This window comes from Alexandromys fortis, unplaced genomic scaffold, assembly GCF_014885135.2.
Source record: "Alexandromys fortis isolate MF-2015 unplaced genomic scaffold, M_Fortis_MF-2015_v1.1 scaffold_63, whole genome shotgun sequence".
Lineage (NCBI taxonomy): Eukaryota > Metazoa > Chordata > Mammalia > Rodentia > Cricetidae > Alexandromys > Alexandromys fortis.
The window spans coordinates 628,262-645,775 of record NW_026067953.1 but is presented as its reverse complement, the minus strand read 5'-3'; the positions used below and the strand labels follow the sequence as shown (position 1 = coordinate 645,775).

At 35.7% G+C, this 17,514-nt stretch overlaps 1 protein-coding gene across 1 annotated transcript; it reads left to right on the top strand.

Moving 5' to 3' along the window:
* Nucleotides 1-698: 698 nt before the first annotated feature.
* LOC126507254 (DNA-directed RNA polymerase II subunit GRINL1A-like) lies at nucleotides 699-17,102 on the top strand. Its single transcript, XM_050151520.1, has 2 exons — nucleotides 699-843; nucleotides 15,733-17,102. The coding sequence occupies exons 1-2, from the start codon at nucleotides 699-701 to the stop codon at nucleotides 16,167-16,169; spliced, it is 582 nt and encodes a 193-aa protein (XP_050007477.1). The 3' UTR covers nucleotides 16,170-17,102.
* The last annotated feature ends 412 nt before the right edge of the window (nucleotides 17,103-17,514 follow it).

The window sequence follows — 17,514 nt, the reverse complement described above, 5'->3', positions numbered from 1 at the left end:
CTGAAAATTAAGCAAAGGGAAGTTGATATAATACAGTATTCAAAAATATTAAAAGCATTTTACATGGGGAAATTTATATTAACAAAGTGAAAACTATCAACTGTCTGAAAAACCTTTCAGTGTACATGGTGTGATCTGGAGAAAAAAAAAATACTTGCAGTCATTACCTCTATTTTCTTTAAATTGTGACATGTCTTCTCCAGTTCAGTCAAAACTCTGAAAATGTCAGTGAAGACCTTTTTTTTTTTTTTTTCATCAAGCTGACTTAATAAACAGTTTTCTTGTGGCAGGATAACTGTTTATAAATTTTATAATTAAAATCCAATAAACATAACTGACCTTTAAAAACTTATAATACAAATTTTGCTATTTAGATTTATTAAACTATATGGAATCAAACATGAATAAAAAGCTATTACAGAAATGTAACAGCTTACAGAACAATGGGGCTATGTTTTACTCACCAGTTAAAAGGCAGAAAGAATTTTAACAGCCTTTCTGACATTTAGATATAGAAAGTAATCATTGAGATAGAATGATATTATTATAAAGTCAGTCAGTATTCCCAACAGAGAGAGTGAATCTTGTAGTATATATAACTTGCCTTGTAAAAATCACTGGACAACAAACTACAAAACATTTATTCAATGTTTTCAGTCTAATGTAAAGCTTAAAGGGCCAGTTCCCTGGATACACAAATGTCTTCTGCCAACAAGCCATTAAAACACTTAGATACTGCAAGTGATATTGTGAGCGCTGTGATTTTGACCATGAATGCCGTGCACCCGCGCCCTTGTGTCTGCGCTCTGTGTGTTGGCACCCAGTTCGCCAGCTTCGGGCAAGGTGCTGGAGGTTAAAATACAAAGACACACACAGACAGAGAGACAGTGACACGGGTCATCCTTGAATTCCCCAAGAAGGCCCACTTTACTGTGTTCAGGGGCAGATTATATAAAAATAGCCACACCCCAGCCAAACCCACCAGAAATCACTCTCCTGCCATCAGGAACTCCTGAAGGTCTCATGCTCAGAGCAGCTGTAGGCACCCAGATCAGGGGAAAACAAGTTGTTTACAAGAAATTCAGGATCTGGGGTCTCACTGCTCCCAGCATTGAAGACTCTGAAGATTCAGGAGGTATAAAGATAAAGACGACTCAGTTCTGACTTTTCATAAGATATTCACTATTCCTGTTTCTTGAGACTAAGCCGGGCCTCATTTTAAATGGTCTGCATCTTTATCAAGGTTATTGTTGCTCCTCTTCCACAGCCAGACTAGAAGCTGAAGCCATATGGTCAATGACTCAGTAGGAGCGCAAGGAAAGGAAAGCAGACACTGCATACAAGACTACCATTGACCAAGACAGACAAAAGCACAGCTGTGCAAAACTCCCAAAAGCAAACAATCCCCCACCTTATTTCTAGTTCAGTTCAACTAATAGACACTCTCACATCATCCTAGACACTGTGTTTATTTTCCTGATGATTTCCCTGTAATCTGTTTCAGATTATCTTTGCTTACAGAAATATCCTTCTCCCTCAAGATTAGAGACCACCAAGGAACTGCATATGCAAACACAAAATTACCATTCCTGTACCCAGAATTTAGAATACTCTTTAATCTATTGCTGTTTCAACATAAGAACAATCACACACACACAATATTCACCCAACCACAAAATATCACCAAAGTAACAATAAAATCGATTTCACTAAATTACAAGGCTAATGGTGAAGTTTTGAGACATGTCCACACTTTGAAAAGTTTTGTAACCATTATTACATTTCTATAAAACTCAAGATTCCAGGTTTCTGACATATTGAGGTAGAATAGACTTTGCCTCAAGTTCAGAAAGACAGAGAAGCTGATTAAGTTTCATAGATAATGGAACTAATAATTGGTTGCTCATGACTGGAGTAAATGTTATGCTGGATAGTGCTCACAAAACCTTTCTAGTGTTAGTTCTAATTATTTGGGGCTAAATGTAAAAACAAAAGCACCCCTTGATTACTGAGTTTCATCAAGAAATGTGATAATTAACTCACACAGTTTTTATGAACCAGCATAATTATGTGGTGAGTTGATGATAGATAGATAGATAGATAGATAGATAGATAGATAGATAGATAGATAGATGATAGATAATAGAAATAGATAGAGTGATGGTACATACATATATACATAACATATATACATAAATGTGCATAAATAGGTAAGAGGAGACTAGTTATTAGAATTATTTTAGGCAATAATAAGGTCAAGATAACAAAATATGTGATAGTGTTTCTTTTGTAAAATAGAAAAGAAAAACTAAACATGACAAAATTAAAGACAATAAAATAAAACAAAAGTTATCACTTGTAAGTTGGACACACACCCAACAGAAGAAAAAGAGTCCCAATTGCAGGCATAAGAATCAGAAATCCCTTCATTTTCATGGTCAGAAGCCTCATTAAACACTAAGGTAATAGCTGTAATATATACACAGAGGACATGCTGCAGACCTATGTAGGCATTGTGATTGCTTCTTAATATCTGTGAGCTTATTATCTGTAAGCTTATCTTGCTTAGTTGGTTTGGAGGGACTTGTTCTCTTGGTGACCTCTATCATTGTGGCTTTTACAATCTTGCTGCCCCCATTTTTTGAGGAATTCCCTGTGATCTAACTGGAGGGAGGGATTTGACAGAAACATTCAATCTAGACTCTCTCTCTAAATAATGTCTGACTGCAAGTTTCTGCACCTGTTTACATCTGTTGTTGGAGGAAGCATTTCTGATGGATGACTCGATAAGTCACATTAATATGTGAGTGCACAAGAACATCATTAACTGTCATTTTCTTTTTTTTTTTTTAAACTGTGATTTTATAATAAGTCTCTAGTCTCTGGTTCTTAGTTGCACAGACAGTATCAGAGATGGGATCTTTTTCATGCAGTTGTTCATAACTCAAATCTAAAAACATCTGGCTATGCCCAAAAGTTCTGTCCCCTAGTTGCGCTAGCATATTTTGCAAGGATAACAGATTGTAAGTTAAAGGATTTGTGGCTGAGTTGGTGTTCACCTTTCTCTACAGGAGTCTTCAGAGTTTTTTCCTACACAAAAGAGAATGGAACCTAGGGGATTCTCCGTATAGATAGCAGTTCAACTTCCCCAGGTTCAACGAATTATGTAGGTATTGTCTTCTGCATAACACTGTGATTACCCAGCAGTGTTCCTGCAATTTGTAATATGAAGCAACTTTCCAAAAAAATCACCAAAGTATCACAGCCATCACTGTGTAGTAGAGTGTGAGATATATTTTATAATAGAGTTCACCTGTAAATACTTTATTTTCTTAGAATTATTATTGATTTCATACAATTTATTGAAAATCATGAGAAATTATGAAAGTTTTAAGAATTCTGTAGTTATTTCTCAGGAGAAACTTAAAATCTTTGGACCACTGACTGATGGTATTTTCTTCGAATCAGTTGTTGTGATTCTGTTCCCAAAACATTCTCTATACATGACTGTTTGAATATATGTGTGCATACATTATATGCTAAACTATGCATGGTTACACAAAACTATGGTCTTACTAAGTGGCATTGTCCCATAACGTTTTAGTAAATAAGATAGGAAAACTGCAACTGTTTCTCACCATCCTATTCACAAACAATTCAATATTCCAAGCCCACGTTATTCCACCCTCAAGTAAATAGCACTGTCGGCCAGCTTAATTTTCCTCCAACAGATGAAGAGATGACCGTACCATGACTGAAGTTACTGCAACACATCTGCGTGGCCACAGAAATCCAGTACGTCTAAAATTACATGCATTTGTCTTATTTTATATGTAATGTTTTACTCTCATAAATTATAATGGCATCTGACATAAAAGTTTATCAAATTCAATTATTAGAGTAGGTGTTGTTGGGGGCAACACCTTGGGAAAACTCAAGTTTAGAGATCTTTGCCTTTATTAAAAAGTCCATCTGATCAAAAAATTCTAACAGAAGAGTCAAAGTTAAAGAAACTTTAAGAAGGGCAATGTGCAGCCCAGGATCTCTCTGAAGCTGTATGTTTCTTTTGCTCACTTTTTTCAGACCAGGTCAAGTTGACCTGGTTAGAAAAAAAAAAAAGAAAAAAAAAATGAGTCTCAGCACTGAGTACTACAATTCCATAGTGTTCTTCAAAACAGATTTATGATGGAGCAGACATTTTCAGACTTGGAAAATTTGGAAACAATTTACTGAATTGGTAGTCTCAAATATATCGCCCAATCAAAGTAGTGTTACTGATGCTCTCCTTCAACTTGTGCTTTTTCTGAGTTTTATGCTACTCCTTAGGGAATTGTTTTTTTTTAATGGTATTTACAATGTACATTTTTTTTTCTCCTAAAAGATAGCCAAAGGACAATGCCCAGAGAAGCATTTTTTCTCAACAATGAAATCTTCAAGAAGTACCAGCTGAGAAAGTGTTGTCTAGCCACAGCCCAACATTGTCAAAGAAGATTTTACAACATGTGACTCATTTTCTTTATAATTGGGGTGATCATATTATTCAGGCAGTTTTCCATAATTACACTCCAAAAGAACTAATTTTGTGTGTATAGAAGAGTAATGCACATGCAGTTCTATACAATGCGATATATTGCTACAATGTCATGCAGCTGGATGAAGTAGGCTTCTGCTTGAAAAGAATTCCTGTCATTATGACATCACAGAAGCAAGAAATTGGATCGCCACAGTCCCAAACATGCAAATTTGATTCTCCCCGAACTATAAACATGCATCTTGGATGCACTGTCTTTCCAAATTCTAATATTAAAAACAACAGAATATAAAGGTGATTTAGAACAAATATTATAGCTTGTGTCCTGAAAATACCCAAAAAGATATTTTCTAAAGATTTAACAACACTTACCATTCTGCCAGTACATTGTGAAATGAAGCACAAGTGCCTTCCCTTCACAACTCTGTTATGTGCTTCAGTGGTAAGAGAAGGAGGGCAAAGCAGAATTTAAGCTTCCACTTTAATCTGTTTACACTGTGTGGACGATAATAAATATGTGATGAGAAGTCAGACAGGAAAAGAGTCCTGCTGAACAGATCCCAACAAGATGACTCCACTGCTCACAGGTTCTAATGCCAAACCTGATGACATTGTTTGCTCTCCCAAATGCACATGGTGGAAAAAGAGAACTCACTCCTACAGGTTGTCCAGTGACCTCTACACAACGCTCCTTCCACAATAAAAAATGAATGAATGAGTAAATAAAGTGAAGTGTTAAAAATGAAGATCTAGATGTGGTGCCTTAGCCTGGTAAATTCAGAGTTCATTGTTCAGGATGCATGAGAGGTTTCACGAGAGAATTACTGTAAGCGGGCAATCTTCCTGAGCTTCAAAGAACTCCCTTTTTATAACCTTCTAGATGCAGATAGAAACCATTGAATTTACTTCAATCATACATATAAGAGCAATGCATGAGGAAATGCCCACTATCTAGCAGTAGAATGGAAGTGAATTAGGACAACCGTTTTGCTTCAAAGTTGACTGTAACTAGTCCTATGATCTACTGATGGTATCAACACTCTGAATCCAACAACTCTAGGCAGCATGTTCTGGCATGATGATATTGTAAAGTGTGGTGATTATAAAAAATAATACTGTACTATTTAAGAAGGTTAGAATAAGGTATCTGAATGCTTCACCATAACATAACAATCAATGCTTGAGAAAGACAATGTTTAACTAATTTAAACATTCTTTAAATGTCCTTTGAAATCTGGCATGGCATGACACTAATTTTACATATTTATTTGATTCTCTTCCTCTACTTAAAATAAAGCTAATTTAAATTTAAAATATCACAAAGGTAAAAGTGGGAAGTAATAGTAAAGTGAATGTCATTTTACTATTTCATGATTAAAAAAAAAAAAAGTGGTTTTCAAAGAACTGTTTAAGAATGCCAAATGAAGCTGGGTGGCAGTAACCCCAGCACTCGAGAGGCAGAGGAAGACTGATCTCTGTGAGTTCAAAGCCAGTCTGGTCTACAGAGTGCCAGGACAGGCTCCAAAGTTATAAGGAAATTTTGTCTCGAAAACAAAAAACAACAAAAAAAGGAAAAGAAAAAGAAAAAAAAGTAAAAAATGATGTGTTCGTGTTCAGCAATTCCTACGAAAAAAAGTATGTTTTGTGTTCAGCATATACTGTGGAAAATAGTGCGTTTACAAACTTGATGTGATTGCATATTATACTTTTTAATAATCTCTGGGAAACAGTTGTGTCTCACAGTTCAGAATATTATAAAAATATAGTAAGAATTTAAAAAAAAATTAACACATCTCTGCATACTTGTAACACATTCAATTCAGTTTTATTTGGCTTCATTTTTAACTAATTTTAGGGAAACATTTTATTTGTGGAACCTGGTGCAAAGGAAGACAGCTGAAGTTAAACTTTATTAAGATTCCAACTTTACTGGATATTTTATAAATGTTTTATATAGATTGTTTTAAATAATAGCTCTTTCAAGTTGGTATTATTATGTTTAACATTTGCTAACATAAGAACATGTGTGGGTATATATGTATGTATCTGTGTGTGTAAACTCAGTCTAGTTTTGAACATGCTACATTATTATGTATATACTTGATCTTCTGATCCTTCCAAAGATAACTCCTTGATGGAATTACAAGTTTGAAAAAGTACAATTACTTTTAAAAACAAAATGCTGTATATTGAAAACAGGGATAAACGTAGACCAGGCCAGGCAAAAATTTTCTACAAACTGAGCTATATCCTCAACTTCGAGTACTTCAGATTTGGTGTCTATAAAAAGAACAGAGGCCAGGATATGCCAAGAATCTTCACACTTTATCTCGTCACTGTTCTATTTCTAAAATGCATCCTACTTTGAGGCAGATACATAAGAGCCATATTTTTTTTTTTTACTTTTTACAATAAATAAAACTGTATCTATAAGAAGTACCTAGTCCAAAGTTTAGTTATTTGAGGAGAGTGTGATGAGTGTAAGAGGAAACAAAAAGTCAAAGTTAAGTTATTAACATGGAAAACATTAGGGCTATTCCTCCTTTCAGGGTAAGGGGAGCTAAACAGGTTAAAAGGAGTAAGAAAGACCATGAAATGAATGGTTGACCATAGCCCTGCTCTGAGAAGGAAGACAGTGTTGCAACAGTATCCTACAGAGTAGGTGCATTGTGTCAATGACCCACGTAAAGTTCTTCCTCCAGTGTGCAACGCAATTCAACACAAAAGAGCAAGGTGCTCCATGGATGAAGTCGCCCAACACAGAGTGCAGAGTGGGGTTTAAAAGGAAATAACTCAGAAGTGGACGCAGGAATGAATTGTCAGAAAAGGTCATCATTCAGAACAAATGATCACGGTCTTGTCCAGCTAGAACAGAAATTCCTTGAAATCAAAGTTACTTGAGAAAGACTGCAAAGTACACAATGGTTCAGGGACATCATTCTACTAGCTAAAAATCTGTCAGTAAAGTGTCTCCAGTCAAGCTCAGTTTCATTCTCTGGTTATGATGGGAGCTACCATTCTCTCTTTGAAACAAAGCACATATTTTCCTGCCACCATTGCAAGTGTATGGGCACCTGTTCTTAATCTTAATCTTCTAGGTAAAAACACTGTGGTAGACCCTAGCCAGTTTGGATGCTCACCTTCCTAGACCTGGATGGAGGTGGGAGGACCTTGGACTTTCCACAGGGCAGGGAACCCTGACTGCTCTTCAGACTAGAGAGGAAGGGGGGAGGAGTGTGGGGAAGAGTGGGAGGAGGGGGAGGGAAATGGGAGGCTGGGAGGAGGCAGAAATTTTTTATCAATAAAAAAACACTGTGGTAATTTTATTTCCATTTTACAATGACAAATGTGACTTCCTACACATGTCTAGTGTGACAGAGAAAGACATCTGCTTGAGATCGATGAGTCCTCCCAGAAGTTGCAGTTGTACAAATTATTTTTGTTTACATATTACTGATACGAAGGACACCTGTCAAGAATTCATCTCCCCTGCCCCCGATTCTTTAAAGAAGTGAATTATCTGCATGTGTGCATCTGATTACAAATGTTTAGTAAAAGCAATGCATGAAGTTAGAATAAACAAAATGGATGATTGTGAAATGAACTTTGGCTCTTAGCCTTAACTGAATGTTTTCATACTCCAAAGGCCACAGGTTGAAGAGTGAACCCTCAGTGTGGCTGTGATGGAGGTGAAGTTGTAAAAGAAATAATAAAGACTGAATGATATCATATGGGTTTGATAGCTTAGTGTCAATTTAAGAAGAACCTCCTAAAAGCTTGTCATCTTCCTCCTATATGAAGAGGTCATAAGAGCACAGAAAAAGAAGACAGCCAACTTCAGTGTAAGGAGAAAGTTCTTGCTCTCTTTTGGCAGTTTAATCTTGGAATTCTATTATCTACAAAATATGAGTATAAAGTTCTGTTTTTTTATGATAGCCTGTTTCATTTTGCTATTGCTTAATAAGGAGATCAGTACATCTACTGAGATACAGACTTTTGACATTTTGCACTGGGCAAGCAGAACAAAGAAAACACTCAAGGTCACCTTCTTAGTTGGATCCAAGTCCAAGCCTTGAGGCAGAAAATACATGATTTCAAGTATTCCATCTTTTGGAAAATCTTATTTCAACTTAATACTAGGCTCCCATAGCATTATTATCATGTTAAAGTTAGTAGAACAGAAATCTTATATGCGATTGATCCTGCAAAATAAAATTTGTCCCTTATTATGAATGTGTATTATGTCAAGAAAATGATCACATACTTGTTTTAATTTCATTTTACAACAACAAGAGTATATGTGCCTGGATGACTCATTTTGAACCCTGAATTTTCGTCTGTGATTAATCACCCCTGGTCTGGAAAGTGTCTGACTGAGCTTTCCGCTGAGCACAAACCTTCCCAGTTTAACGTTTGAAGGCTGTACAAGATGTAGTGTCGGTGTGTGTACATGGGGTGGGAGTGAGAACGGCAGAGATGGAAAAGGACTTGGCGAGATTTCTTTCAGTGAAGGATGAGGTGCTGGAGAAGTTCCAGGGGAGGGGAGCAAAGAAAATCTCATCAAGGAAATAACATGCAATCTAAGTACTTTTGCCTCAAAACAAAGGAAACTAGCCGATCATGAGACATGCTCTGAGGTTGAAAGTAACTCAGCCTCTCCACATCACAGGAAGGAGCATTAAAATCGTATGCGTGGGAGAACCAAGGTCTGCTGGGAGAAAGTTCAAGTTCAATATTTTCAAATATTAGACATAGAACATGTGTTTTAATGTAAAGCAAAGGACAATCTTTCAATCTTACCCTTCCCTCTCTCATACATTCTTAAACACACAAAATAAGGAAACGGGAATGAAACAGCAACTTCTAAAACTACCAAGTTATATGAATTTTATATTTATAAAAATTCTGAAAAATAACACATGTAGTTTGAAGATGAAAATTTAGCAATATAATTAATAAATTTATCTCAAAGCATTCTAAACATTCCCAGATTTGATTTCACTCTAAAGACATCAGAGGCACTGGTAGAGGCACCATGATATCAAATTTGATTAGATAAAGGTCAAATCATCCTTAGAAAGATCAATTCTTTACTCTTCAAATGTATGTATACATCCACCATCAAGTGTTAAGATTATCTTGAATCTGAAACGTGGCCTTGGTGCTCATATATTTTATTAGCTGATTCTAGTGGAAAGTTCTGTTGGACATAGAGCATTTTAAAAAGAGAGGATTTCTGGAAGATAGATTCTTAGGAGATTCGTGTTTTCCCACCAAAAAACGATTTGTGTGTGCCCTTCTTGAAGGACTGAGAGCCCTTCAAACCATGAGCTGGAAACAAACCCTTCATCCTTTAAGTTGTTTCTGTCTCGTATTCTATCACTGAATGAGAAGAGTAATTCTAAAAAAAAAAAAAAAAGATATATGAGATAATGAGCAGAGAGCACTTGCCATATTGTTGATGCTAAATAATTGATTTAAATAAATAGCTACTCAAACTACCTCCTTCATTTTTACTAAAATACTCATCTTAAAAAGGAAGAATTGTTATTAAGTAAAGAAATGTGTGTAATGAATACTGAGTAGCAGCTCTAGGAAATAATGAAGACAGAACTTAAAAAAATAAACTTTTGATTTAGAGTTTGTTAAGTACTCAATAATCCTTCCCTAGAAAATAGAACCTTTGCCTTCAAAGCATATTGATAATAGCACCAATGAAAAAGTGATGACTGCTTACTGAACTAAGATGTATGTTTCTTTATCTGATAAAGCTGTTCTAATGAGAATTGGAGGAAATGTCATCTCTCTCCTAGGCATGTGAGTAGTCTGGGAAAATCAGCAATTGCAGGTTAGAAACAGGGCACTACAGGATCAAATCATCCTGGATATCTCAGTTTTGTAACTGTGCCAGAATAATTTTCAGATGTTTGAACCACCCAGAATACCATGATTTGGCATACCAGACCCAGTGATCTGAAGCAACAAGCATTAAGGACTAATTGTTTTGTTTCATTTTTTTTTTGTTTTACCTTGCCTTGATTTAATTTAAGAATATAAAGATAGGAGCAAATGTACAAATTAAATCACATTACTTGAAAACAGTGAGACAGATTATATTATCATTTAAATCACTGGACTGGAAATCACCAGCTTTGGCATATGTGTTATAAGCAACATATCAATCTACCCAGCATTCTCACCTCAGGGAACAAGACAGACTATGTAATCTTCATTTGTTTAATTATTCCATTAGAAAGAAATAGCACCAGGGACTTGGAGAAATAAAGTAGTCCTTAAGAGCTATTGCTGCTCTTCCAGAGGACTGAAGTTTACCTTCCAACACCCACATCAAGTGTCTCAAAATCACTGGTAACTCCTGTTCCTTGGGGATGGATTGGATACCCTCTTATGACCTCAGCAGGCACTCCACTCATGTTCATATACTCCCCTTCACAGTACACATGTACACATAACTAAAGTGGAAAGAAATGTTTAATGGGGCCTACTATCAAATAAGGAGCTTCCAATGAATATTTTTCACATGCATAAAAATTCCTCCAAAGAGATAGCCAATAAAAATCTAGAGTTAATAGGTCAAACAGCGATTTAATTAGTACAGTTTCTGTGTGGTTAATTTGAGTCTTGGCAGCCAGGAACAAATGAGCAGTTTCCACCAACAAAATGGAACCCATCATGGACAACTAAATCTATTTAAAACCTGAGAGAGTTTGGGAAGGAATTCTAGACACAAAGAACAGAGTTAAGCACAGCTTCTTGGCTGCAGCATTTCTCGGGTAGATTTGGTTTGGTAGAGGCAAGCACATCTCATTTAAGAGAGGCTTCCTGACTCAGCTTTAGCTGCAAAAATCTTGTGGGGAGAGAGTAGGCCGAGTCAAGGAGAAGCCATGTAGCTACCACAGAAGACAGATGCCTCAATTGGAACCCACTGAAACTTTGCCAGTGGGTCATGACCTCGTGCTGATGCACAGATTAATGAAGAATGGTTAGTTTAAGATGTAAGAGCTATCCAATAAGAAGTTAGAGCTTATAGGCCAAGCGATGATTCGATTAATACAGTTTCTGTGTGGTCAATTTGAGTCTGAGCAAATGGGGATGAATGAGAAGCCATCAAAAAATTGAATAATATAACTGTGAGAACAAATGCTTCCTTTTTTAAAAAGTTGCCCATCAAAGCAATATAAAAGAAATACCAACTGAAATAATTCATTCAATAAACTATGCTTTATTAGACTTTGGACTTAGTCTCACATTTTTAAGGGATGGGATAATTTCTTTGAGCTCTTCATTTTGAAAATACTTATAAATGATTATCATACTGAAAGGAGCACTTATAATTTTAGAATCTGCTGATATTTGTAGACACTGCTATGCAGTTTGTAATTATTCATATGTTTGTGTCTATATAAGCATTTGTGTTGTGCATATTTATATATGATTAAGGCAACACACACTTGTTTACATCTTGATAGAACAAATAAAGTATCATCATAGATACCCTTTTTGGTAGAGAAGCAACATTTTGAATCATTTTTCTGAATGTAAACATAAAATTATAAAGATTTTTGTTAAAATAAACATGTCGAAAATTATCCAAAATCAAAACTAAATATTCTCTCCTATTCTTCCTCCCTGCCATCGTCCTTATAGCTACCCTGTCCTCTCCATTCTTCTCTTCTGTCTTTAGCACATGTTATCATACAAAGAAAATGTGGTTTCATATGGAATTTGGAAGATTATAGGAACACAGTCCTTCTTCCTTTAATTTAGTTCACATAATACCAAGATATGTGTTTCCAGTTTTTGCCATATAGAACTTGCCTGGTTTTATTAAGCTAATTAGATCAAGGAAAAAATCCAACTACCCTCTTACGATTTCAGAGGCTACAAAACTTATTAGCCATGTAAATATCTATTAATATCTTCCCACAGTGAGATATACTGGCTTTGTTCTTCTCATTGTAGTACATTTGAAAGAAAAACATCAATTGACTAAAATCTTATTGCATGCCTCAATATTGTTTGAGATACATTTGGAAAGTATGTCAACATCAATAAGCTATTACTATGAGCTATAATTTTGAATTTAGCACCTGTCTCTTCAATGAGACTGTGAAATCTTTCATTGTTTGTATCTCAATCACTCAGTAATTTTCAGATTGTGGCATAATATTAAACAGAAAGAATGGATAAAATATGGTCAGTAGAATGGCCTTCTATTATGATGTGAATCTAAAATATCCTCTTTGTTAAGATCTTGTTTTTAATGTTTTATACTAGGTCCCTTGTACTATTTTGAAGACAATAACTTCTTGGGAGTGAAGTCTGCCTAACATAATTGTTATTATAAGTAATGCTGTATTTTGAATGGGAAATATACCAAATAGATTTATGTATTTGAATACTCAATCCCTAATTAATGGTATGTTTAGGAAGTTAGGAACTTTACAGTATTGTGGGTTTACCTTAGGAAATACATCCCTGGGAATGACTTTAAGATCTCCTTGCCTCACACCACTTCATATTCACTCTTTTGGATTTGCATTTGCAGTTGAACATGTGATCCCTCAATGCCACTCTCCAGCTTTCGGATACCATTCCTTGGATGTCGCTAGACATGGTTTTTTTTTTTTTTGTTCTATATGAAAATAGGACTGTCTTCTGCTTGTCTTACTTGTAGAAACAAATATTCTAAGATTTCTGTACTTGAATGATAGGAAATTACTTCTTTTAAGTGGTCTCCGGTAAGCATGACCTCATATCTCATCCCAGCTACTGTTATTGTGGACAATTCCATGAGTAGTTTATTTCCTAGCCTCGTTGCAATCTTATGGTGCCTAGAATAAGCAAAGTAGGTCCTCTGACTCTATGCCAAATATTCTCCTGTCAGTGAATATATATATTTTAAGGTAGACTTTGTATTTAAAAATCCATTTTATTTATGTGGTATAAGGTAAACCAACAGATAAACTACTTCCTTCTCCTTTCTGTAGTAGTGGTTCTGAGACATAACAGAAGGCTTCTTTAAAAATCCCCTGGCTCAAGAAATTTTGGCCCAAGATCATTTTGCTAACACATTTTTGGATCAACTTTCTGATTTATCCTTTCCTCTCTAAGGCCCTCTCATCTTCCTAAAATCACATTTCCAAATAAACTGCTTACTTCAGAGCCTTTGTCTCAGAAAACACACACAAAGAGACTGGATAGCCTTATTACTGAAGATATTCTTCATTCAAATGGGTCTGTCAAATTACAGATGGCTAATTAAAATGTAGTAACTCAGACTGATGCTATGAAGTAATCTTAGATTTTGAAGGAAAATATGACTTCATGGTATACTTGACATAAAATTATCCAGGAATTTTAAGTTAAAAATTAAGATTGGAAAATTGTGTTACCAGTAGTGCTGAACAGAAATACAGTATGAATTAAAAAGTCACTAACTAAAACAGTCAATACCCAATTATGTATGGCTAACTAATTAAATTCTCTAAGACAATATTTCATCTTGAATCAGTGTCATTCATTTGAGAAGTCTTAAATTTCTATTTTTGCTTGTAGTCAAAATTTATTTGTATCTTTGTTTTTTCTTTTGGCTTTTCTTATATACAATTATAAACATAAGAAAATAGAAATATGGTCATAGCTACAATTTTTATATAAAAGAATATTAAGATAAAACTAAAAGTTTATGGGTAGACTGCCCCAAAAATTACGTATAAATTGAGTTTTAAAAACATTTTAAATAGTGAATCCTTAAAAGGAGCTGTCTTTAGATATTTTTAATTACATACAGAAATTTTGAAGCTATATTCATAGGAGATGCAATCAGAGTGCCATTTTATGATAAATGATATTTGTAAATTTTCTGATATAAATTATTCCTTATAGTTTTATCCCTGTATTTCTTTCTAACTATGAGACAACATCCTCCATGACTTCCGAAGTCCATCCACCTGAGAAATCAGTTGGTGTTCGGTCAACGTCAGTGCAACTCAACAGCTGTTTCTGTTTTAAAGGTCATTTGGGCTTTCTACACAGTTCCTTCTTCCCTACTTTCCTTGAGTTTAATTGTCTTTTAAGAAAAAATAGACAAATGTAGACTGTCTCTTGAGTGAACCCAAAGATAATAAATATCTAGATATTACAGTTCTCTTTTTAAAAATCTGCTAGAGAGTGGGATCACTGAAATGACAGTTGCAACCATGTAGATATAGGATCACACTGTAACTCTTTCATTTTCTTTGTATAAGAAAGCCATCGTCACACATGCCACATGCCACGCTTGTGCATTTGGGTGAAGATAGCATTAATTTAATTAATATATAAAAAGTCTATATTTATATTGTATCCTTATATAGAGTACATGTAAATGCACATGTAAACACAAAAACACACAGACACATTCTTACCCTGATATTTGATTGGCAGTACAGCATCAGGGTTCTCTTAGCTATTCATCAAAGAATGTACTCAATATTCTTTATTGGCAGAGCAGCTGAAGAAGCATATGGGTATCAGAAAATAAAAGTTATTTCTAGATTCATCTTTACTATTTTTGAAATCTTGTACTCTTTTTTTCAGTTCTTACTTCTTGCTGTTAAAACCATTCTGGTAAGGATATTTGAAAGTCTCTTTCTCTCTGTGTCTCTCTCTTTCTGTCTCTGTCTCTCTTTCTATCCCCCACTCTCTACTCTATCCCAACTCCTGTCATTTCAGTTAATTTCTCTTTCTCATTTTCCCTTTTTTCCTGTCCCGGTCTTATTCATCTCTTCTTTTATTCCTTCCTTCTTTATGTTTTATTTTTATATACAACATAAATTAACAAAAACACATAAAAATTTAGACATTTTGATTTTATTTTGTGGCCCAGCCACAGTAGAATTCTCAGCAATGGGGGGGAAAAAAAAACCTCCTTAGAGGAATGGGCTTCTGCTTCTGCTTCTCGGGTCGCTTCCTGCTGTGATGTGTGAATGCCTAAAAGCCTCATTTCTCTGTCCTATGTCACATATTGAATCTGAAATTTCTACCATCACTCACTGAATTCACTAAGTCAGAGACCTAAATTGACTAAATAATCCAGTACATTGAATTATATTAGTCAAAGCTACGTCCTCAAGCAAATATGGCATTGCCTTCCGTTCTTTTCTGATGAAATTGGTTTAAGTTCTGCTTTGAAACAGTGGATTTCAAGAGGCCTCATTACATGGAAGTGCTAGAAATGCGAGCCAAAAACCCAGAGCCCCCTCCTCATAAGTTTAAGACCAATGTATTACCCATTCAACAGAGTGACTCACCAAGTCATTGTCAGAGGGGTGAATCTCCTGCTTCCTCAGAAGAGCAGCGATGCAGGGCTAGGCAGCATCTTGATGACATCACAGCAGCGCGCCTCCTTCCGCTCCATCACCTACCTGCACAGCTGCTCTCCATAGAAGAGTCACTGGCCCTGCAGAAAGAACAGAAGCAGAATTATGAGGAGATGCAGGCAAAGCTCGCAGCACAGAAACTAGCTGAGAGACTGAATATTAAAATGCAGAGCTACAATCCAGAAGGGGAGTCTTCACGGAGATACCGAGAAGTGAGGGATGAAGATGATGCCCAGTCCTCGGATGAATTCTGAAGATGAGCACCGGGCGAACTCTGAACCTGACTGTTGAGCCGCCATTGCCTCATAGCAAACTTCCTAACAAGTATCAAGATCAGTGTCAGACCTTGTTGAGGGATAACAGTTTTTAAAGTTACACAAAGGTAGCTACAAATAAGAACCCAGCTTGTCTTTCCGAAGATGATCTTCATGTGCTTGAACAGTTTCATATTTGACATTGTGTTTGACCGTATTGTATTACAGTTTTGCAGTATGTTGTGCATTGGTCTGATACTTTAGTATGAGTAGAGCACACTTTTCTTTAAGATAGCTGCTTTCTCCTTATTCTTACTCTTATCAAATAGCATTGCTTATATCCCTTCTGGTGAAATACTTAGTTTTCCCAGGCACCTAAAATCAGTTAGGAAGACCTGGTTCCCTTTCTGGAGAAATGAAGGGAGCAATCTAGAGAATGGTACGCATGCTTTCATGGAGTTCCTGAGATGCTGGTGTGAAATACTGTGGAAGACACTCAGATTTTACAACAATGTTTATTTGCTGCTCCTGTCTTCTTTTGGGGTGACCGCTATCTTCCTGTGATGAAGATGGAGCACCTTGAGGAGGTGCTGGATGGGGAGGGTCTTCTGAGCTGGTGTGAGGAGCTGCTCTTGGCTTCCCCTGGCTCCTTGCTGTCTTTGATAATAGGTCCATGTACAGGGCGCTCATGTTTGGTCAGGAAACGTGTTTTTCTGAGAGTTGCGGTTGAATTGTCGTATATTGCTTTTTTCCTTTTTAAACCCAAAGAGGTGTTTATAGGCTGCAGAAACCTCAGTCTCTTGTATGTACACATTTGTGTTGTTTAGAATGATCATATGATCATCTCCAGCAAAGATAACAATATGTTATCAAAAAACCTTTGTCTATTATGTGGAACCTGTAAAGGAGAAATAAAATACCAATCAGAGCAACTTCAAAAAAAAAAAAAAAGAAAAGAAAGAAACAGTGGATTTCATATCCAACTTAAGTCATTGGTTTAATAAACAAGGGATAGTTGAGCAACTAGCAAGGCTTTCAGGATTCTTTAGTATAGTAATGTTTTCTATCCCCTATATTTTGTAAATAAGCTTTGCATTTTCAGAGTCTTTGCTGAAGAATGATTTTTGTTATTATTTATTTATTTATTTATTTATGTATTTATTTGGCTCAGGTTCTCTCAAAATAGGGAAATCCCAAAGTATTTGGAGGTAATCAAATCAAAGAGAATTTCCAATACGAATTTGGAAAAAAATAGAAGAACTTGACGTCTGTCTGGGAAATCATAAAGATTTGTACTGCAGAATATTAGAGTGTCTTCTCAGGAGGAAAACGAGATAAAGTCAAG